The 24689-nt window shown below is 21.9% G+C and overlaps 1 protein-coding gene across 5 annotated transcripts in view; it reads right to left on the bottom strand.

Moving 5' to 3' along the window:
• LOC100577472 (insulin gene enhancer protein ISL-1) overlaps nt 1–24689 on the bottom strand; it is a 60489-nt gene that overhangs the window by 5998 nt on the left and 29802 nt on the right. For 3 of the 5 annotated variants that reach the window (XM_006571993.3, XM_006571992.3, XM_006571991.3), the window contains exons 3-4: nt 8253–8439; nt 3380–3696 (exon numbers count right to left, since the gene is read on the bottom strand). In XM_006571993.3, coding sequence (XP_006572056.1) covers nt 3380–3696; nt 8253–8439 — 504 coding nt within the window. Of the gene's footprint in view, nt 1–3379; nt 3697–8252; nt 8440–24127; nt 24195–24689 lie in introns of all 5 variants that reach the window. The other 2 variants (XM_006571995.3, XM_026441689.1) reach the window with 2 other exon arrangements.

A 24689-nucleotide genomic window follows, 5' to 3' on the forward strand; every position in this document is an offset into this window, starting at 1 on the left:
ACATTCTATATTTATTCAAAATTTGAAATATAGTATAAAATTAATATAATATATTATTTTCTTTATAATTTGTAATTTTATTTGTTTTACATTACAATATTATTATGTTTAAATTATGTAATATTTTATTTATTTCCAATTTATAATAATTTTTTATTTATTTTAAACAAATTAGAATTTTCAAAAAATATTTCCAAACATGCTATATTTTCTTTAATTAGAAAAAAAGGAGGAGAGATTTAATAATTTATGGAGAGATATTTAAATATACGTAAAAATATATAGAAAAAAAAATACACAGAATATTAATATAATTATAGATATCTTCAAAAAATCGATTCTAGAGATAAAAAAAGATATAAAAAATATTGAAGTTTATTTATTAAGTTATAAGTAATTTAAATTTATGTTAGATAAAGCGAGACGGAAATAGAGTAAGACCTTCACACGTTCTTGTCACATTTACCGTCGCATTCTATTCCCATCTCGTTTCATTTACAAATTTAAATTATTTATAACTTAATAAATAAGCCTTAATCAATATATATTTTTGTATAATAATTTTTATATTTGTGTCCTCTAAAATTGATTCCCTGTAAATATATATTTCTTGAATATAAATTTAATATCTATATTTTATTACTTGAGTTGATGATGCTATAATAATTTCTTTATACGTATAGAAATAATATACATAGAAAAAGCATTACATAATATTATATGATACTAAAATTGTTTTAAAAACGAAGGAATGTCAGAGAAATATCATCAAAGCAATAATAATAACGCTCAAATGTATAGTTATTTAGCTTTTAGCTTTTAACTACATGTTCTATGCGTTGAAAATTCACATCAACATCCCATATCCATGTACTACACATTTTATCTCATCCATTATCATCGGACGAGCAAATAGAAATTATCCGATGTTTATGTCGAATCTCTTTACAAACCGAAGAAAGATGTAAAATAAAAAAGGAAGAGTTCGAGTTTTCAGGTTCAGCTCCCTTATTGGTTACATCGATCAGAACGAACTTCTCAAGAACGATTCACTAAGAAGAATAAAAAAAGGAAGAGAAGGAGAAGAAGAAGAAGAAGAAGAAGACGAAGAAAAAGAAAAAGAAAAAGAAGAGGAATCTTTTGGACACTTTTTAGCCGACCAAACAGCGAAACCCATATGTAAACGGCTGGACGAGGAACGAGCGTCGAATTTCATTAACTCCCAATTAACGAGTAATAAGTAACTCGTGCCGCGATAAGGATCCAGTTTCCTTGGCGGTGTCCTTCGAAAGGATTTGGTAGTCGCACGAAATCGAATGTTTGCGGACGGTAAGACGAAAAGGCAACCGAGCAAACGAAATCCTGTGCCTATTTTTGTGTCCTAACCAAATAAGCAGTTACAAAGGAAGAACCGCGTTCGAAAAAAAAAGAAAGAGAGAAAAAAGAGGAGAAGAAAGAGAAAGAAAGTTAAAATTGTTTGAAAAAATTTATGGTCGAGAAAGTATTAAAAGATGTCAACGGCAAAAATAAAATCGTTCATTATTAATAAGTACTTTATGACGTTTATTGTTTAATTATTGATCTTAAATCACGCGATTTAAAGAGTAATGACACGTTCGTAATATAATTTGCGTAATGAAGGAATTTTCTACTTAAAACCTTCAAGCGAAAAAGATTTTTTGCTGGAAAGAGACTGGTTAATTTTAATTGAATTAATTTTTGATAATATAGAAAATTTCTATGTTCATTAATTTATTAATATTTTTAAATTCACAAATTTTATGAAATTCATATTTACATTATTAATATGAAATAATATTAAAAATAATATTTTATATGATGTATAATTTCTTTTTTGTTGCTTTTTATACATGTTTTTTTCTTCTTCTTTTGAAAAAATAATCCAAAATAATAAAACTTAAGTAATATTTTCTTTAGGGAAATAATCCGCAGCATTGTATTATTTAATATCATTCAAAGTACGAATAAAATATTTTTTCCTAAGCTATATCTATATATAAGTAATAAAAATATAATTTCATAAAAAACAATATTACTTTGTATATATTTTTCAAATGATATAAAAATAAAATTGTTACGATATATGAGAAACGATACCTATGTACGTGAATTCGTAGACGTAGTATCCATTAAATAACTAAAAAGGAAGCGACTTCTGAACGGAGGTGAAAAAAAAGTTGAATAAACGTCCATAAATAAAAAAAAGAAATGAAGGAGATCGTGCGTAGTTATGTGCCACGGTAGTTGGCAGAGAGGTGCTACATTTGACACCTTGGCTCCTCTGTAAAGAGTTGTCGAACCACTGTCGTCGCCGATGCGTGGCCCTATGGGTTTCGTGCATCGGGAAAAGACGGTTTAGGCGCAATGATTTCCACAAGGAAGCCAAGTGACAAACATCATAGAAAATATGCGGCTCGCGACGATCCTCCATCAAATTGTTTACGCGAGAATTAGGAAAGAACGTTTTAGCTTGGCCCTCTATGTCCCGTACTACACAATTTTCAATTATCATCGATTAGAATGTTCATCCAAATATAATTTATCGTCGGTCCGTGTAAATAATGAATTAGTAATAGTAGACGTGATGTATAAATAATATGTCATCCAAACTTTTGACATTCTCTATGCGATCCTTGTGACTTTCCAGACTTTTTCCAACATATTTTTCAACGATTTTGCCACTTGCTTAGAGATTATAGCATTTGGTAATATTTGTACACTAACCTGTCACATATTCGAAGAATTGCATTTTCTGTTATGCTAAATGTAATGTTTGTCAATTTATCGATGTAACATAATATAAATGATAAAATATGATTAAATTATTATCTACTTTCGCGAATCTTATTAAATATTTAATCCAATCAATCTAGATAGTGTATGCTCACATATTAGGACTAGCTCGAGGAACGCTAATCCTGTATAATCCTGACATGTAGGAGGGAAGTGGTCAAGCCTTTTGGGTCTTAAGGGCTTCAATTATCAACACCTAATTATGACCGGTGATCCTAATACAACACCATTATATCAGAACAGCCTTTGAGCTTCCCCTCGAGCGGACTCCCTTTAGCAAATTTGCTCTTTGTACTTTGATAGTCCATGTCCAGACAATGTAATCCTCAAATAAGTTAAGTCATTTGCCAACGTGATAAAAGGCAGAATGCCGTTATTCTATCAAATTGTCATTTGTGGAAATAGTCACATTAATCTGTTAATGTCATTTTTTCGTGGATAATGATAATAAGTAGACATATTTTATATTATATATATATATAGATTACGCGAGAACATGTAGGTAAATACTTTTATTACATGTCTATTTCTTTTATATAATAGATATTTTATATAATTTTTTTACCTGATATTGAGCCGTCGTTGGGATGCAGATGATGATTATTATTCATAAGGGATGCATTGTTGTTGTTTTCACTTCCAGGAACACCACCAGGTCCAGAGCAGAGCTTTCCGCCTTCGAGAACGTCGTGATCATGTCTGCAGAACAGGCCATCCTGTCTCAAGGCAAATTCATCGCCAGGCACTAACTGTCTCATGCAGGCTGAACATCGGAAGCACTTTATGTGATAAATCTTGCTCCTTGCCCTCATTACGTAGTCATCCTTGCTAAAGCACTCACTGCACTTGTCGCATTTTGTCCCAAACAGTCTGAAATCAATTCTGTATATGTTAACGATTCTTTTACGGTTTCACTTCTCATTGCGTTTTATTCATATCTTTGATACATAGTTATAATCTAATTAAATACAAATTTGATTAAAATTATAGCAAGTATTTGTAGTAAAATCAATTATTCAAATAAAAAATTCTTTTTTCTTTTGCTTATGAAAATAATAGTCATTGAAAATGTAAAAGAGTACAACAATGGAAGCTCTATATTTATTATTAATCCGTTTCTCAAAAGATAAATATAAAATCAACTTTTATAATAAGAATTAATAAAAAAAATTAACAAAATACAAAAAAAAATAATTAATTTTCAGTCTTGGAACTGAAGTAAATACAAATTTTAAGAAATTTAACTTCTATTGAAAAGTAATTGTAGAAAATAAATCGTGGAATAAATAAAAAACTTTGAACAAATATTGGATTTTTAAAAGAATTTTAAAGCATTTTCTTATATGCAAAATATGATGAATATTGGATTTGACGAATAAATTCATTAATTCTAGAATTTAATTCTATATTTGTTTTTCATTAAATAATATTTATCATAACAAGTATTACATAATAGATATTAAGATATTAAATTTTATTATAATTTTATAGTTTATAATTATTTTAGCATCATAGTATATTTATATATTTATATAATTTTACTCTATGATAATTCGAATATAATTTTAATGAATCATTATTAATATTTTTTGCAATGTAAATAGTATTGCAAAAATTAATATTTCAAATAATAAATCTAATAAATCATATAATTTATTCTAATTTATCGAACATTTAAAATCCTAAATTCTATAAAAATAAAAATTATTACTTTTTTTAGATAAATTTACCGCTAAATTTATTAATCGTTTCAATTTATATTGATTTCTGAGCATATGTTTCCGCGAAATTTCATTTGGATATTGGATCGAATAATTAATTATCGGTTTTTAAGTTAATTGCCTGCAGTACTTCAATTCTTTCAAACTAAATTGTATTTATTAGCTTCCTAAGTGTATTAGGGGCTTCCTAAATTGTTGAGTTTTATTAATAAAAAGCTTCATGGAATATATAATTCTATTCTAATACAGCAATCAATTATCTATTAATTATTAATAACTAATTATATATATAGTGTATATAGAATATAATTATATATATAGAATAACTAATTATATATATATAGTGTAGTTTTATCGATAACTATATTTTGCTCGAGAAAATTCATAGAATCATTTTAAGAATAAATACTACTATTAAAAACACAAAATATTTTCAAAATATATATTGAAAATTATAAAATCAGATAAATATTAAACGATGACAATTGATTGTATATACAATAGGTATTACAAATTTAATATTCAAAATAGCCATATTATATAAACAAAAAACATATAGATAATTATTTTATAAATATTTTATAATTTTTAAATCCAGGATATTTTATAAATTCAGGAAAATTGAGAAAACTATCAAAATTAGTAATATTATTCCTAACTATATAAATTAGTAATATTTAATAATATTAATTATATATTATTTAATTTCAAAGTTCAATTAAAATCTTTTATCATTTCCATAAAATAAAATAAAATAAAATAAAATAAAAATAAAATAATATAAAATGATCGATAGAAATTTTTTCAGTTGATTTCAAAATAAATCATAATTACAAAAAATTCTTTTATCACATAATTCTAAGTTCTGTTCCATTGGTCGATAACCAAATTTATTCGAGAATGGGAAGCATTGAAGAACACCCAGAAGGAAACGTTTTACCCCACGGTTGTTTCGACTTTTCGTACGAGGCGACAGAAACAACAAACAGGCGTCATCGGTGTCTCTCAGGACTGGCAAATCCATGTCGACCGGATATGCCAGTCTTCTTCTTCGTTTCGAACGCATTTCAATGTTCGATGGATCAATGCAAATAAACCGCCTGTCCTCAAACCCAAAAATATTTGCCACAACTTTGCAGGGGGAAATTGTATCGATTGAAGAGTTTTAAAACGGAATTTTTTAACTTTTATTCACACAGTATTGATCGATATGATTTTTTATTTTTGAAAACTTCATTCATTTTAGATTATGTTTCTGCATCATTAATTTGCGAAAAACATGGTTTATATTTTTTATATCAAGATATTCATACCGACTTCTAAATTTAAAGTAAAATTATTCACTTTTAATAATTCACTTTTTTTTATTTCAATTTTTAAAAAAATAAATTCGAAAAATAAAATAATCACATCAATATGTCAGAATAATTTTTAATTCATAGCATTTTTTTTAACTTCAAATATGATATAATTATATCTATTTAATAGTTAACTTTATTTACTTTTCTTCAACATTTTGTTATAATTTTATTACATTTGATTTTCGCATATAATAAATAAATCAACTTTTAAAAAATATATTGTTCATGAAATAAAGACAGATTATAAGAAAGAAATTAAGATCCAAATCACAACAATAAGTAACAATTCGAATAAAGATACATTTGTGTATTTTTCTCTTTTTTGCTTGTTTATACTGTTAGCTTCAAGTTAAGAATTTCGTCGTAAAATGAAAGACACAAATTCTGCGTTCAATTCCGCAAGTTCGATTCAACCACGTGTGAAGCACACTTTTTGTTACGGATGCATTTCTCCGCACTCAGACGGATGCATTTCTCCGCACGCAGAAGCTGGTCCGTATATGTTAGATAAAAATACTCCACGAAGAAATGTTTTGTCAGTTCTTACTTTCTGTGCTTCTTCCTTTTTTTTTTTTTTCGATTCGACCCGTTACACTTTTTTTTCTATTTTCATTTCTTTTCAATCTCGCCGTTTGTAAATCGAGAAGAATTACCTACTATATAGCGTGTGTTCGAGAACGTCAGTTTTAAATTTTCTATCGCAATAGAAATCGTTTTATTCGTACAGGTAAAAGAGAATACTTTGGAATATTGATAAGACCTAGAAATTTTATTATCTATATTTATAGTATATTTATAATAAAATAAATATACATTTATAATAAATATACATTTATAATAAAAATTGTCATATCTATAACAATCTTATATGCTTATTTGATATTATTGAATATTGTTATATTTTATGAAAAGTAATAACAAAGATATTAATAAAAATTCAAAATTGAAGAAAATATTATTACAATCATTCCAAGATTTACAATCAATTATTTACAATTTTAATTTTAGAAAATCAAAAGATTTTTTGGAATTATTGCAGTATTCATACTAACAATATAGATAATATGTGAAAATGAAATACTTGTGTTCATATTAATTACAAGTTTTTTTATTAAATTAAGGACTATTTTATATGATAATATGATGATACATATTTATACATATACATTATTTTTTAAAAATTTCTTCATATGTTTAATTCTTATATTCAATTCATTGCATCTATTATGTCTATATTTTTATATGGTAAAAAGCAATAATATTGATTATTGAATACATCTTACTCGTAATATTATTTTTAATTGAAGCTGTAAGCCATTATTATTGTCATCAATAATACTTTTCAACTTGAATTACTAATTTTTACTAACAAAATGTATAAGTAATTATATTATATTTAAAAAAATCAGATTAGGGATTAAAAAAACTTAAAAAAATCAGGGGGGAGAAAAAACGAATATATGTTTGTAAAAAGAATTATTATGAATTATGAATTTTAAAACATAATTTAAAGTAATTTACAATAATTTAATAAAAATAAAAAGAAAAAATTGTAATTTAATTTTAAAGTACTAATGAAAAATTAGTTTTGGACATAGAAAAATTATTTTCTTTTATAGGCATATTATTATCGATATTATTAAAATATAGATATATTTATTTTAATTACAATTTTACTATAATTAAAATAATTATAATTTTTGCATTTTTACTATAATTTGAAAAAATTGTGATTTTGATTATTTATTAAGTTAAAATAATTTACAATAATTTAATAAAAATAAAAATAAAAAATTGTAATTTAATTTTAAAGTACTAATGAAAAATTAGTTTCGGACATAGAAAAATTATTTTCTTTTATAGGCATATTATTATCGATATTATTAAAATATAGATATATATATTTTAATTACAATTTTACTATAATTAAAATAATTATAATTTTTATATTTTTACTATAATTTGAAAAAATTGTGATTTTGACTATTTATTAGTTATTTTTTTTTTTTAACATGTTACTTTCGATCTTTGATTATTTTAAATATTGATATAATTAATATTATAATAATATAATTGAATATTATTATAATTATTGTTATAATTATGTAATTATTTATGTATGTATATATCTATAATACATTTAAATAAACACTATAGTTCTAATATTGATACATTGGAATCCTTCATTCAATTCCAATAAAATATTCATTTTTATTATTACGAAATTCTCTAAATAAAATACAATTTTTTTTTAATGAGCATAATACAAATATGCAAGATGTGCCAAACCTAAAAGATCTCAATATGTCGTTGCATAGCTAATAAATAATAAATAATAAATTAAATATTTTTTTACCTGACATAATCTCGCTTGCAATAAGTTTTTCCATCTCGCACGAAGCAGGTGCAGTGCTCATCCAAAAATTGCTGGCATTCTGCACATTTCAAACAAGCAGCGTGCCATTCCAGATTCGGTGCAACTCGCAAAATCCATTGATCATGAATTCGACCACCACATCCTACGCAATGCGAACTTGTGCTTTCTGTAAAAAGAGAAATCTTTTTTAAATACCCATTATTTTTTTTTATGCAATTAAATAGAGAAATATATAAACAAATATATGTATCAGAAAAATATGACGATACGCGAATGCAATATTTTTATTTATATACTTATATAAAAATATTAAAATAGTATATGTGAAATTTCTATTTAAATGTTTTAGAATCTATATTTAAATTTTATTTAATAAATTGTTACATTAAGAAATATTTATTATTTTTTTACAGTATGATTTACAAATTCAATATAATTTCAATATAATTTCAATATAATTCAATTGAATTTGTTTTCTTTGCATTTTTATTTTCGTGTATTTATCTTTTTTTTTTAAGTAAGTGGAAATTTTTCAATATATATTTTTTTTTATGTTTATATTTTTTATTAAAATTATCTGAAAATAATATTCCAAATTTTATTTTGTAAATTTTGTTTTATAAATGCTCCTGATCATTTCATAATTGATTTTAATTAAAAATTATAAGAAATGATTAGAGAAATAGCTACTAATAAATGCTGCTAAAATTTTAATGGAATTTCATAAATTTATGTTTGTATTTTTATTTTATTTTAAATTAATCTCTTACGATTTAACATTAATTAAATATTTTATTAAATATTATATTAAATATTTTATTAAATATTTAATTAACACAACCAAAGCTGTTTCATAAAATAATAACAAATTTAATAAACGATACTATTATATAATCAAATTTACTGTAATATTTTATCTCATATTCCTGAACCAATTTCATTTTACGTGGAATTCATTCTCTGGCGAAATTACTTTACGCTTAATTTTAACTTTATTTTCATTTTTCGCTATTAAATTAGATTTAATCAAATTAAGTAACTATATAAGATATTTCATTTAAGATTATCATAAAGATTTAAAAAAATTTATAAAAATTCTATTTTAATATTCATATTATATATTATATCTATTCATTATTATTTAATTTTCCTTTTTTAATTGCATTTAATGTAATTTCGTATCAATCATATAAATGTGATTATTATAAATGTTGATAGAAGTATCGAAGTTTAAAAAAAAGAGAAAAAGAATTAATATTGAAACGTTTATTATATAATGTAACATATGTATACATTACTTTCATTATATATGAAATACATACATATATATATATATATATATATATATATATACATAATTATTGAAAGAATATCATAGATAATATTGTATATTTTTCAAACAACATATATAGCTATAAATTTTTATCTAAAATCAATAAATTCTATTGATAATGATTAAAAAATACATTGACTGATTTAAATAATCAGAATGACACTGCCTATAAAAAATAATGAAATTCTTAATTAAGAATGTAGATAAATAATAATTATTCTTCATATAATAGTCGATACTTGTTTAATACTTCAATTATAATAGATTATCCATTAATTATATATTAATTTCATATCGGATTATCGATCATAAATAATCTGATCATGTTGATTAAGCGTGTAACATTATTCCGTTTATTCTTTTCATAAAATATTTGCTATGTTTATTCGCTTTTGTTTATGAAGAGATAAGATTGAAATTAAATCTTATAGGATATGAAAAGAATATATTCATCTATATGTGTATATCTATATGGAAAATTGTACAATTAGAATTATGAATTCCTCAATATCAGAAATGATTATAATTGCAATTTAATAAGATATTTTAAATTGAATATAATTATTTATAATTATTTTAAGAGATCACATTAAGATTTTATTGACAAAGTTAATTAGAAAGAAATACTAATTATTTATCTATTTAGATAAAAGATTTAATAAATTAATTATATTATTGAATATAAGAACATGAGTGAAATTTCAATTAATCATGTTAATAAATTTTAATTTAATGATAATTGCTTATAATCAAACTTGATTAAAGATTATCTATAATATTATTGGAATTTAAATTTAAGTCTAATGCGATTAAATTTAATTCTGAAAAATGAGCAAAAGTGAAAATTAATAAAAAATACTGTTAATTTCTTTATAAATATTATGATAATATTATTAAATTTTAATATTTTTTCAATTTTTACAATTAATTTATTAACTTATTAATTATTTATTAAATTATTCGAAATCTTTAAATTATTTATGAGTTCGTTTAAAAATTTTCAATATAAATTTTAAAAGAATTATGATTTTCAATTTTTCTGATTACAATTCGATAGTTCTACCGCCATTTATTTTTATTGTTCATTGTTTATTGTAAATTATAAGCATAACCCACACGCAAATACGATGAAATTTTTTAAAACATATTATAGAAATGATTCTACGAACGAACATCTATTGTTGAATAGATATATATTTATAGATATATAGATATATTTATAGAATAGATACATATTTCAAATAAAGAATCTACGCAAAACAATCTTCCTCTACTTTCTTTCCATTATTGCGATACAGAAAATGCGTAGGTTGATACCATGTCATTTTACTCAATGTAGACATTTTTTCGTGAAAATTATAGTCATCTTTTGTTTCGACGAGTGGAATACGTATAAAAAGCGGATAAACCGAGATTTCATCGAAAGGCTATTGATAACTTTTAACACGCAAATGAGTACAAAAGGATATCAAGAATCCTATTGCTTGCTTGATCTTATTTACCCTCATTTTCAATGGATTTTCAAATGGCGACGCGATGTTTAAATGATAAAAATAAATTTACATGAAAAAATTTTAAATCATGGTTATATCTTTTATTTATTAATTTTATTTAGTTAATTTGTTGTTCAATATATAATATTGGAAAAATTATAAACTTACTAAACTTATTTATCTTTTATAGTTATTTTATTCAATAATTATAATTATTAAAAATATAAATTTGCAAAAATATTTATTATGTAATATATTTTTGCTATTAGTTTTAAATTATAATAGAATTATTTTTATAATAAAAATATAAATAAACATTTATCAAATATTCAATAATATTTCTTTAATTTTGATTTAATTTCTGAAATACTTTTCAATATTCAATGTTTATTTTTTATATTCTAAGAAGAATTCTATTATATTCTAAAACTGTGAACAATAAATATCTTATATAATAAATATTTGTAATTTTTTATCTTAAAAAATAGTTATTTATTGATGAAAATAAATATAATTTTTATATAATGGCCACACGATTCTGCCATTGTATAAAAATATTAAATCTTTTTTGCCGAACTTTCTTGTTTTTAAAATTTTTTGATTCAATACCGTACTATACTAATTAATAAATACAAAAAAAAAAGTTTTAAGTATTTATTGTAAATATGCGAAATTTTGCTATTAACTTAAAAATACCTAAATAATCAAGAAAAAATACAATTGCTATTAGCTTTTAGCCAAATTTCTATTCTCCTTTTATCCACAAATATTTATCAAAATACAAAAATATACCAGCTCATCCAAACATCCTAAAAGCATTCGGTATATATACCGTGAAACCGAATTCACTCGGATCGGAAGAAAGATGGTAGCAATCATCGAGAAAGAGAAAAAAGAGTTGGATCGAAAAGAACAGGCGTAAATACAATGGCATACGATTGCAACAGTGGTTAGCCCACTGTCGATCTATCTATCTGAAATTGGTGGATGTGCTGGGGCGCGTTTGCGCGCTAGAAATGCAGCTCGCGAAAGAAATCCCACCGAGCAAGGGTGGGAAACGGCGTAGAGGGGAATGGTGAACGCAGAAGGACGAACAGGGGACGAAGCTGGGCGGTGCAGTTTCACCTCGGTAGCTCGAAACTCCGCCCAGATTTCTCTGGATGAAACCATCGAGTCGGCGCGCAACTTCTTTTCTTTCGAGTACCGCGAAACCTAACCCATACTATGCACACGTGAGACGCGTTTCTTCTTCACATTATGCTCGTTGTACTCGAAACGACGCTGCGTTATCGGTGAACGTGGAGAGATATTCGATAATAAATTTCGGTCCATCATTCTGTATCATTCCCTTTCGCTCGATACTAAATCCGATGGCTGTCGTAATATTATTTCATCGTGTTCTTTTGTTCAGTTTCTTAACTCGTTTCGATGATAATAAATTCAATTATCTTGTTTTCTTTAGCTTTTGTTTCTGAAATTAAAATATTTGTATATGAGAAATAATTAAGCTAAATAAAAATTGCAAAATTACAAATCGTTATTCCGAAAAATCTTAAAATTTATATGATTTAATTTATTTTCATTTTTACTGATTTTACCTTCTTTTAATATTATTGACAATTATTTAGAAAGTAGATTTTGATTTCGATGATTATTTAATATATTGAAAATTTTAAGAACTATTAATTTTAAAAACTATTAATTTTAAGACATTTTAAACAATGTTTTTTGCATACAATCGCTTTAGTTTTCGAATATTTGGAAAAAAATTATTACTATTATAATAGTAATAATTTTTTATATTATAATTTCATTTATATATATCTGTCTTTAATAACTTGATATAAATATGCGATCACTATTTATATAAACTGATTATATAAACACGGCAGCTGTCCAAAATGTATATTAGATGATTTATTCATATTTCTTATCCATCTATAGAAAACTTGAACAAAGAATCCATAAAATGTGAAAAATAAAATATAAAATAATTTTTGGGCAATTAAAATTATAATGATTAAATGAAAAATTAAAATTACAAATTAAAATTAAAAGTTAAAGTTAATAATGATAACAAGAGAAAATAGGATCTAATACAATTAATAAAAACTAGAACGAAATCATTCAATTTCATATGTATGATAATATTTGTAATATAATGTATATCATAAAAATGTATGATATTTTTTAAAAATTATTATTATAAAAATTATTATAATTTTTTTTATAAATTAATGAATAAAAGCTTAAATAAAAATAAAGTATTGCATGAATAGTAAACTTTGGTGTTAAGTCGGATATCGCAAAATTATTTAATGTAATTCATTGTTATTTTAATATTAATTTCATTGATATTATTTTGATATTATTTATTCACATAATTTACTACATAATTTACTACATGAATAAGATGATGAATTTGCTATCTCTTATAATTTATTCACTTTATAATTAATGCATTTCAAAGTTATCCATTATAATGCCATGAAATTATATTATAATATCAAACAGATGAGTTTGATCAGACGAAGTTGTTATCTGTAAAATGTACGATATGAAAGAGGGACAATCTAATATAAATATAAAATTATATTATAAATCTTTCTTTAAAAGAACTGGATGTTTTAAAATAATGAAATAAATTTTGCATTTCGTAAATATCAATGAATTGAATTATTCATAACAATTGTATTCGTTAAATTAGAATCATCTATCTAAAAAATTGACAAAATTATTTATAATTTGTTTTTCATTTATTATTATCTATTAATTATATTTGTATTAATTTTTTATATATAATTTTGTTGCTATATAAGATTATTATAATAAAATGTTATTTTTTTTATATAGGTAATAAAAAAGTTGCATTTATCTTTGCTGTCTATATCCTAAGTATCTATTTTAAAATCAAATAGTTACAATCATTTTTTATTCCTCTATCTATATATATTATTTAATGATTAACAAAATAAAGAAATAAAAATTTGTTATTAACAAATTAAAAGATGACATCAAATGCACATAATGTCAAAAAGAAAATAATTAAAAGAAATTATTCTTTCATATTCTAATATTTTACATATATATTTATAATATTTTAATATTTTAAAAATAATATCTATAATTATAGAAATAATTATAAAAATTGTAGTTACAATCAAATAAAAAATATTGAGCTATGATTTTTTATTATCATTTTTATTATTTATTTTTATTATCATATATGATAATATTATAATATATTTACTTATGTGCTTACTATCTATTCTCCAAAAATTCCAAAATATTTATATAGCAGCTATATAAGAATAGCAGCAATATAAGAAATGTATTCATACGTTATGATAGTTCATTTATGATTTTTTTTGATTCATAAATTGTTTAATAAAATTGCAATAAATAGAAATAGAAATTTGACTTTAATATTATGAAAATATGAATATACTATAAAAATAACTATTATAATATTTTTAACTATATAAACTATTAAAGAAACTTTATAATATTGTTTTTTATTTTTTAAATTATATAATTTATTTAAATATATTCTTTATATTGCAATTTTTTTATAAAATTAAATAACTTTTTTTTTAAGATAAAAAGTTCTTAAGTTCATAAAATTACCCATATATCTATTAAAATTTATTAATATTTATATTCTAAGAAATTTATTCCAAAAAATATTAAATCTTTATTATTTTATTATTAAACAGTCACATGATTGATAATAATATGTTTTATATATGATATAGGTATAATGTATAAATAATATAAAAAAAATTATATCAAAAATAAATTTACTTAGATGTTAATTTTTTGTTAATTTTTTTCAATTACATATTTTTATTCATATATTTGCATTTTATGAAACATTTAATATATTTATAATAAACCAAATATAGTATTTTTTAAAACAAGCTTTACAATAAGTTTATCAATCACCTCGCTTTCGTTAACTGCACACAAACTTAAAACGTAGTCTGTAATTTACGTTATCTTTTGATAATTTTAAGTACAATATGCAATCTATTATGCACAAGTATACATGATAAAAACTGTACTTGCAGTCTATAATATGGCCTCTTTCTTTTATAATAATGAATTGAAACAGCAACTAAAACTTTGCATTTTGATAAACAGAAATTTTAATATTTGTAAAAATTATTAATAAAATCCTATTTTATTCTTTTTATTTTTTAAAATGAGATTTAATAATATATCTTATGTATGATAAAAATTTGATGCTGTCAGATAGTAAATAATACATATATGCGAATCCATAATTTAAAAAAAAAATAATAAAAATATTAATATAATATCAAATAATATCAAATAAATCAATATAAATTATTAATCAATATCAATCCATATCATCTTAAAAATACGAATTTTTATCGACGAAAAATTTTGATATTGATTTAATTTTGATATTGGTTTGATCAGCATATATCTACGTAAAAAAGAAATTAAAAGTTAGAAAACGTAAAGAAATTAATTTATACAATTAATTTATATATAATATATAATTTCTTCTTAATAAATTAATTTATACAAACAGCATTTTAAACAAAAGAAAAGAAGGAGCGGGAAACAAGATCGGTTGGAGCAACGATCATCGTTAAAATCGTGTATACGATTAGAAAGGAGGAGAAAAATATGGAGAACGATCGCGATACCGTAAGTTTTACGACGAGAACGAGGCGTCTTACTTGGCTTCTGATTTCACGAAATTTTACTTCGAAACCGGTAAAAACACGGACCCCTCGGAACGTTTCCTAACCGGTTGGAAAATAAGAAGAACATCCACACCGTACACGATAGCGCGGATAAGCTTACAGATGAGCTTTCTTTCTTTTTGCTCTATCCTCGCGCATACGGCCAGATGTAAATACGTACGGAAAAGGGTTGAGATTTACGGCCACCCTGAAGGACCTCAACTAAGTGTGGATAAGATTTAAGAAGAGAGAAAAGGAAAAAGCAAAAGAGAAAGATATAAGTAAGAATATAAATATAAGCAAGTAAGTATCATCTAGTCGACGGTAAATAAATAAATTAAAATAACAAAATATAAATTAGTAGTTGAGAGGAAATATAATTATCGTATTTAAATTTTCATTTCTTAATATTGAATGAATTTTGAGAAAAAAAAAATATTTTCATAATTTTTTTTAAAGTTATATATAAGATTTAAAATTTAATTCTTAAAAATAATGAAATTGTTAATTTGATAATATTAATTATAAATTTGAAAATTATAAGATAAAGCTTATTTTTTTTATTGAATAATAATAAATGAATATATTTATATTAAAAAGAATTTTTGTTATTTGAAAAATTCTTTTCATTCAAATACAAATGTCTAATAAAAAATTTTTAAAAGATTCGCAAGAAGCCCAAAATCGCATGATCGTCTTTTTTAAAATGATACTGTTTTATTTATAATTTTATAAATGATATAAAAATAAAACCACTGAAAACATAAAAGTAAAATTTATGATATATTACAAATATCATATATCACAAATTCTATGATATATGCTGTGCACAACGTGTTATTCGCAAAAGTGTCCTTATTTTTCTTTAAAAAGTAAATGTAAAAGGAAAATAAATTTTTTCTTCAAATGGAGCATTTCAAAGCTTTATTTTTGAATAAATGAAATTTAAAAATTTTTCACAAATGAAATTCGCTAAATTCTTGAAAATTAAGTTTTTGAGAAAATCAAAATTGAACATATATACAATTAAGCATTCAAGAATTAGCGAATTTTTAAATTTAATTTTTTTGAAAAATAATTTTTAAATAAAAAAATTTATTTTTTTTTTTTTATTTTCATATATACAATTAACGTTTTAACGATTATTTCTTACGATATTTTTAATTTATTCGACGATAATTTATATCTAATCAAAAAAAAAGTCAATTTCATTTGTACTTGAAAATATTTCAAAACTTGATTTACTCGAAAACAAATCTCAAATAAAAAAAATTTATTCTTTTTTTCGACAAAAATTATTTTCTGATATATATACTCACTTTTTGATATGTATTGAAATAAAATACTTAATTATTATAATATATATGTATCATAATAATTAAATATTCATCTTTTCAACATATATATATATATATATATATATATATATATATATAGTATAAAGTTTAAAGAAATATAAAAACAAATTATATTTTTTAAAATGAATTATAATTTAATTAAATTATAATAAAATTAAATTATAATTTTTCATAATTAAACAAACTTTAAAATTAATACTATGTATATTATTATAAAATTAGAGACATAGAATATCTATCAGTTTTTTTTCATCTGATTACAGAAATAATCCACGTGACCCATAATAATGCAGCAAAATACAAAATAATTTGAGAAATGACTTCCAGAGGATGTAAAAATCGATCATTTCTACCGGATCTTGACTCTACAAGTTGGGTATACATGCATGAAGCTCGCGACCACCATGAAGATCCCGAGGAGGCTGTGAATAAGGTCAGAACGAGGAGTCGGGGAAGAAGGGAAAGCAGAAAAAGGACAGGAGTCGCAGAGGTAGAGGCAAGGGCAAGTTCGGTCAGGATCAAAGAGATTCGAAAGAGAAGAGAGTGTCGGCGGCGTCCCATTAGCTCCCAGAGACGACAACCAGCTCGTATCTTCGAGAACTCGCTGTGCACCGATACATCGATGCACCGAACGATGCAACGATCTCTCTTTCTCTCTCTGTCTCTTCTACATAAATGTGGAATGTTCGGATTTACAATGCTTGTTTGCGATGATGAATTCACCAGCAATATTGTAATCCCCAATATTTACTTGCTACATTGTTGTCTTATGAATAGGTGCGGTTCTTTCTTGAATTTTCTATTTTACTCTTTGCATGATCATCTTTTTTAAAATGATACTGTTTTATTTATAATTTTGTAAATGATATAAAAATAAATAATATTTTAGTTAGATATTTATATACATTTATATATTCATATTAATATTTGAAAATGCTCTATCTTTGAATTTATTATATGTGTATATTAGATATTATATGACAATTCTACAAACAATGTATATTTTTCAATGTATTGATTCGAAGACGTCATAAATTCAATCACTGAATTCAATTGATTACATTCAGGATTCTGATTGCTTTGCTAATTAAGATTCTACAATTCTTACAATTCTTTTTACATGAAGAAAAGACAATTATTCAAAAAAGTTGAAAAAATATAAAATAAAAAAAAATGAATTAGCGATATTAGATAATATTTTATAATTTATATTTTATGTATGAATATCATAGAAATATATATTCTTCTTTTAACAATAAGATAATAATTAAGTAATATGTCAAATTACAAGAATACATATTATTATGACTAATAAAAATAAATAGAAACTAAGATTAGCATGTTTAATCTGAAAGAAATTGAAATTCTCTTCTCTACTAAAAACTATTCATACAATTTTTCATTTCACTCTATTGCTCAATACTTACATACGACCAACGTTTTAAATTCAAATCGAACAACCTTTGCGATGTTTGAGTAAACTTAACGCGTAAGACGGAAACTTTTCGTATGTTTTGAAAGTCTTATCGACCAACTCGTTGAGAAAGTAAATAAAGAGTTTGCCAATTACTATTCGCATAGGATCGAAATTCATCTATAGGAAAACTAAAATTGTATTTCGAACAAGTTTATAATGTATTTGGTAATAATGAATACTTAATTAAATCTTGTGTTGTATTGCTCAAAATATATAGTTTCGGGAAACTATGAATAATGTATTCGTGCCATTTTAATTTGAATTTAGTTAAGAAAATATTGTTTCTTTTGATTTTTTTTTATAGAAAAAAATAGAATATCTAAATAAAATTTTTATCCCTAATCCTTCTATTTTGAAATAATTATTTATTTTTATTTATATTTATGTTATTGTTTATTAAATTATATTATTATCTTGTTGTTATTATCATAATTTATCAATAACATTTTATATTTTTTTTTTTTAGTTTTTATATTTGATATAAATGTCTAAAAATAATATTGATGAGATTTTGTAGTTGAAAAAAAAATTAATCCTCCTGCAATATCTTTCTATATCTTTCTATAATTTTTATTTATTAAACTCTTTTTATCAAAAATTACGAAAAATTAGAAAATAAACATAATTAACATATTATTATTCTATCTAATAATTTTAAAAAAGAATAAATACATACTAAAAGAAAAATTTTCAACTTGATATAAAATAATTAATTATTTATATTTTAATTATTTATATATATATTTTATTTATATACTATATATTAATTCTTTAACGTAAATGTAAACTAAAATATAAACTCTGATACGCACAAGAAAACAATTTTCATAAGACTGCAATTAATTATAATATACTTAATATTTATAATATACTAACAATTCATATCAATATTCATATATATTTGATATCTTTTTATTGTCTTCTTTATTTAAAATGAATGTTCTGTTTTATCTTACTTTCTCTTACATATGTTCTAACGTTTTAAGAAAAATAAATCAAAAAATAGTGTTGGAAATATAATAATATGCGTATTATTAAGTCTATCAATTATTATGAAAAAAAAGTGAATGAAATGAAGATGAATTTTAATAATGTGTTTTATCTTATAATAGATTACATTAAACTTTAATTAAAATTATACGCAACTATTATGCTATTCTCAAGTTATTTTCACATGTATTCAATTTTAAATAGGAAATCTATTACTGAATAGAAAATATCATATAAAAAATAGATAATTAGATATATTTATAAACAGTTTTATTAAAACAAATTTTGTAAATTAATAGCATTTTAGTATTTTAAAAAAGATAAAATTATTAAATGTTAAAAATGTTAAAAATAATAATATAATAAATCTAATTTTAAATATTAAATTTATATTGAATTATCTACTTTATCTTCTTTCATATAGATCATTATTGTAATAGAATATATAATAAATAAATATTTTAAACAAAGAAAGAAATTTAATAATCATAAAAAATCATTAAATAATTATAATAAAATTTTTTATGTGGATAATTAAAACAATTCCAAAAGTTTTATAAATTTTTAATGAATTTAATAACATAAAATTTAATAGATGAAATTTCATAATAATATCTTAATTTTTTCTAACAAATTAATTATATTTATCTAATTTTTTTAAAATGGTAGAAGAGATTCTTCAGTTATGAAATGAATGCAAAAATATAAATCATAAGGAATTGATTATTGATGACAAAATGAAACCCAAAACCCAAATCTGAAAAAGAATAATAAAAATGAATGGAGATGAGTGGATCTAGGTGGAAAAAAAGATGAAAAAGAAAAGTAGGGATTTTAAAGTAGCTTGCTACTGACTGAATGTGGGTGGCGAAGAATCATCAGTCTTAAGATCCTATTATGTATCCTGCAGAATGTTACCTGATAATATAAGATATCAAAAAGGTTGATTCTAGAAATCAAGACAAATATAAAAATTGCTGTACAAAAATATCGATCCGAGTTTATTTATTAAGTTATAAACAAATAAAGTTTATATTAAGCGAAGAGAGACATAAAATGAATTCGTTTTATTTCTATTACTCTATCGTCGCATTTTATTGCTGCATCACTTTATCTAACGCAAACAAAATTATTTATAATTTTATAAATAAATCTTAACTAAACATAAATATAATATTATTATATATCAATTTTTGTGTTTGTTTTAATCTCTAGAATCAATCTTTTAAACATCCTTATTTATTTGTATCTATATTTGATTACTATAAATATTTATTTTTTGTATATATATATTTTGACAACTCTGTGTGTTTAATTTTAACTGTGCGAAAAATTTGAGAAAATTTATATCTATATTTGATTACTATAAATATTTATATTTTATATATATATATATTTTGACAACTCTGTGTGTTTAATTATAACTGTGCGAAAAATTTGGGAAAATATTAAATATTAACATAATATAAATTATATTATATAATATTATGTAATATTAACATTGTATTTGAAACATTAAAAATTTTTAGTAATTATATATTTATAACCTAAAAGTATCTATTCAAATGATTAATAAACAATATATATTATATCTATATCTACATTATATATATATATAATTATAGCTATATTAAACTTAATTATCTTAACTTAATTATCTTAAACTTAATCTTATATAAAAAATATAATGACTATTTCTAAATTCTATTTCTAAAATATATTAATTATTTCGATTTAATATTAATCGAAATTTTGAAGTATTTAAAACTCATTGTTTATATTTCATTATTATATTAATTATCTAATAACTAATGAGCCGATTTTTCTCTGTCTAATAAATTCCTTAACATGTTAATGAAATTTTATTATCTACTAACACGACTGCGATAAAAGTATTTCTTTAGTGAAAGTCGATAAGTTTTTACTTTCTATCATCTATTTTAGGTTTCCGAAACATTTTCGTTTTCATGATAAATCAGTACATCTTCGTTTATAGAAGGAACGAAGATGTGCTGCTTTATCATGAAATATCTCTTCTCCTTTTTCTCTCGTTTTCTTTCTTTTTTTTTTTGTTTTTTTTTTGTTTTATTTTACTTTAGGACGACGCACGTCAAACCAATCGCGATTGAAACCCATTTTGTCTTATAATCCGCACTTCCGAGAACCGCATACGCGTGTAAAGCGATGAATAACCCTTGACGGTAGGACGATGGGAGCCGTATAAAAAATCCTGAATTTAGAACAGGTAGATAAAACAGTGAAGAGGGGTACGAAAATAAGAAGGCACATAAATAGAGTAAGAGGACTGGACAAGAGCCGGGAAAGATAGAGGAGAAAGAAGGAGAAAAAAAAGAAGGTATCTTATAAATGTCGAGATGAAAAAATGGAAATAAAAAAGTACGATTAAAAATATTTAATTAGTTATTCGAAATTCTAATGTGGAATATCATAATACATATACGTTCTTAGTAGAATTTTGTGTCTAAGAGTTTATAGATAATTAAAAAAATGATTAGTTATAATTTATAATTTTATAAATATTAATAATATAAGATTATTCAATTTAAAAATTGTAGGAAAAGATAATAAATGAGTTAATAATTTCAATAAAAATTTACATCAAAAATTAAATTACATTCAAAAAAGAAATTATTTGAGAATAAATTATTTGAGAATAATTTATATTTAAAAAGAAATTAAATAATAAAAAAGAAATATGCATAACATATTTAATAATGGAATTTCTCGCGTTTAACAATTCATTAATGTGCATACTTTTTTCCTAATTTATATTTAGCACAAAATACTTAATTTATTCTCTGTAAAAATTTTGTCTTTAATTAACTTTAATTATTTGAACTTTTCTTCAATTTCAAAAAATTATTTTTTCTTAAATAAAATATTACTATTGAAGTATTTTTAAAACAATTTTTTATTTCTTATAACAAATTGTTAATTTTTCTTATAATTCTATTTTCAATAATTTAATAGAAAAATGTTTTGAAGAAAAGTTATTCAGTTTTCAATTGATTATAAATTTCAATAAAAATTAAAAAAAATTATTTTTTTAAATAATAAATCAATCATCTTAATTTTTTTAAATTATATATTTCTAATTTCATGTTGTTGTAGCTTATTATAGCTCAAGACAAATTCAATATATCATAACCTTCAAATAAAAAATTTAAATGAAAAAATAACGAAATTTCCATAGTTAAAGATATTTAATGTTATAAAATATTTATTATCTTTCTGGATTGCTGTAACTTCGTCTATTATTATTTTAGATATTTATCGAAAAAGAATAATCTAACATAACTTAGATTTTTCATTAATAGAAAATATTTTTCAAAAATGGTTGTTAATAAAATATAATGTTTATATTTTAATTTAAACATACAAATACAATATAAATATATTATACAATACTTGAATTTCAGATTTATTTGTACGTTTAAACAGTATTTTATCTGAATATTTAGAAAAAATTATTCTGAAATAATAATTATTCTAAGCAATAACTTTAGTAATGTAAAAAATGTATCTATGTATTTATTATCATTTAGTAACCAGAATATATATAATATTTACTTAGAAATATAAGAAAAATATCAATATAATGTAAAGTGATAAATCTATACTTAAGACAATACTTACAACAATAATTTTTATCTTAATTTACTCGACATTTCTTTGTTCAAAATTATTCGAAAATTATGATATATATATTTAATAGTTATAATATTAATCAATGAAAATGAATTTTTATTAATTATTATTCCGATGATACCGACTTATTTTATTCTATATATTTATATTATATTTAGATTTATTTTTTATACCATATTTTTTACAACATATATAAAATGATTAATCAAAGATATTACATTAAATATTGTTATTGATTAAAATTGATTAAAATCGTAATATTTAATTATAGATTTTTATAATTAATATATTATAAAAAATATATATTTATTGGTTAATATCAACTAAACAAAAAATACCTTTTTCTTGTAATACGAATAAATCTACTAATAGAAAATTTTAATTCATTCATTGAAATATTTCTTACTTTCTTATTTCGTTCTTTTTTTTTTAATGTTTTCAAATTTCGATTATTTTTTATTAGTAAATGTTTTCTATATACTTTCTATAATCTCCATTCAATATTTTGTTTCTCTTTCTATATCGTAAAATATACAACATTTATTTTTTTTTACTTTTATATTACATTCTTAATTTCATAATTCTATTATGTACATTATTTTTAGAAAAAAAGTTTAATAAATAATTCTTATAATAATACCTAAAAATGTTTTTTTTATATTTTTATAAATAATATATTTTTTATCTTATAAGATTGCTTAATAGTAGATAATAATAAGAAACTTTTCTTCTTCATTAATAAAACAACTTTTACTTGTTTTTAATAAAACAAGTAATAGTTATTGCAAATTAATTTCATGAATGATCATAACTTACGTAAAGATGATCCATCCATAGTAGCAAGGAAAAGATGACTCACCAGCTTCTGTATTTGCAGTTATTTCTAAAAAATATTATGTTAAAATCTTTACATATTTTACATTACAAAGGATCATATAAATCCATGAACAGAATATTTAACATATTTAAAATATTCGATTTTTTAATAATTTTAAAAATTGAATCCATCTTTTACGGATATTAATTTCAATTATTTTGTCAACAATATTAATTTGGAAGAAATTACATATTTTTATAATAATCAAAAATCAATAATTTTTATTAATAAATTTTGAATTTATTAAACATTTCTTATCGTAATGAAAATTGAAATAATTTTTTTTACTTTTATATATAAATATAGATTTTGAAAAATATTTTTTATATTTATATTGACTTTATGATATATAATTGATTAATTAATTTGATTATTTTTTTATTTTCTTCTTTATACAATAATTACGGAGAATTACATTTTACTCTATAAAAATACATATTATTTATATTTTTTTGAGATTACTTTTCTATGAATATTATCATTATGAAAATTATGTATTTT

The sequence above is a fragment of the Apis mellifera genome, linkage group LG7, assembly GCF_003254395.2.
Source record: "Apis mellifera strain DH4 linkage group LG7, Amel_HAv3.1, whole genome shotgun sequence".
Taxonomy (NCBI): domain Eukaryota; kingdom Metazoa; phylum Arthropoda; class Insecta; order Hymenoptera; family Apidae; genus Apis; species Apis mellifera.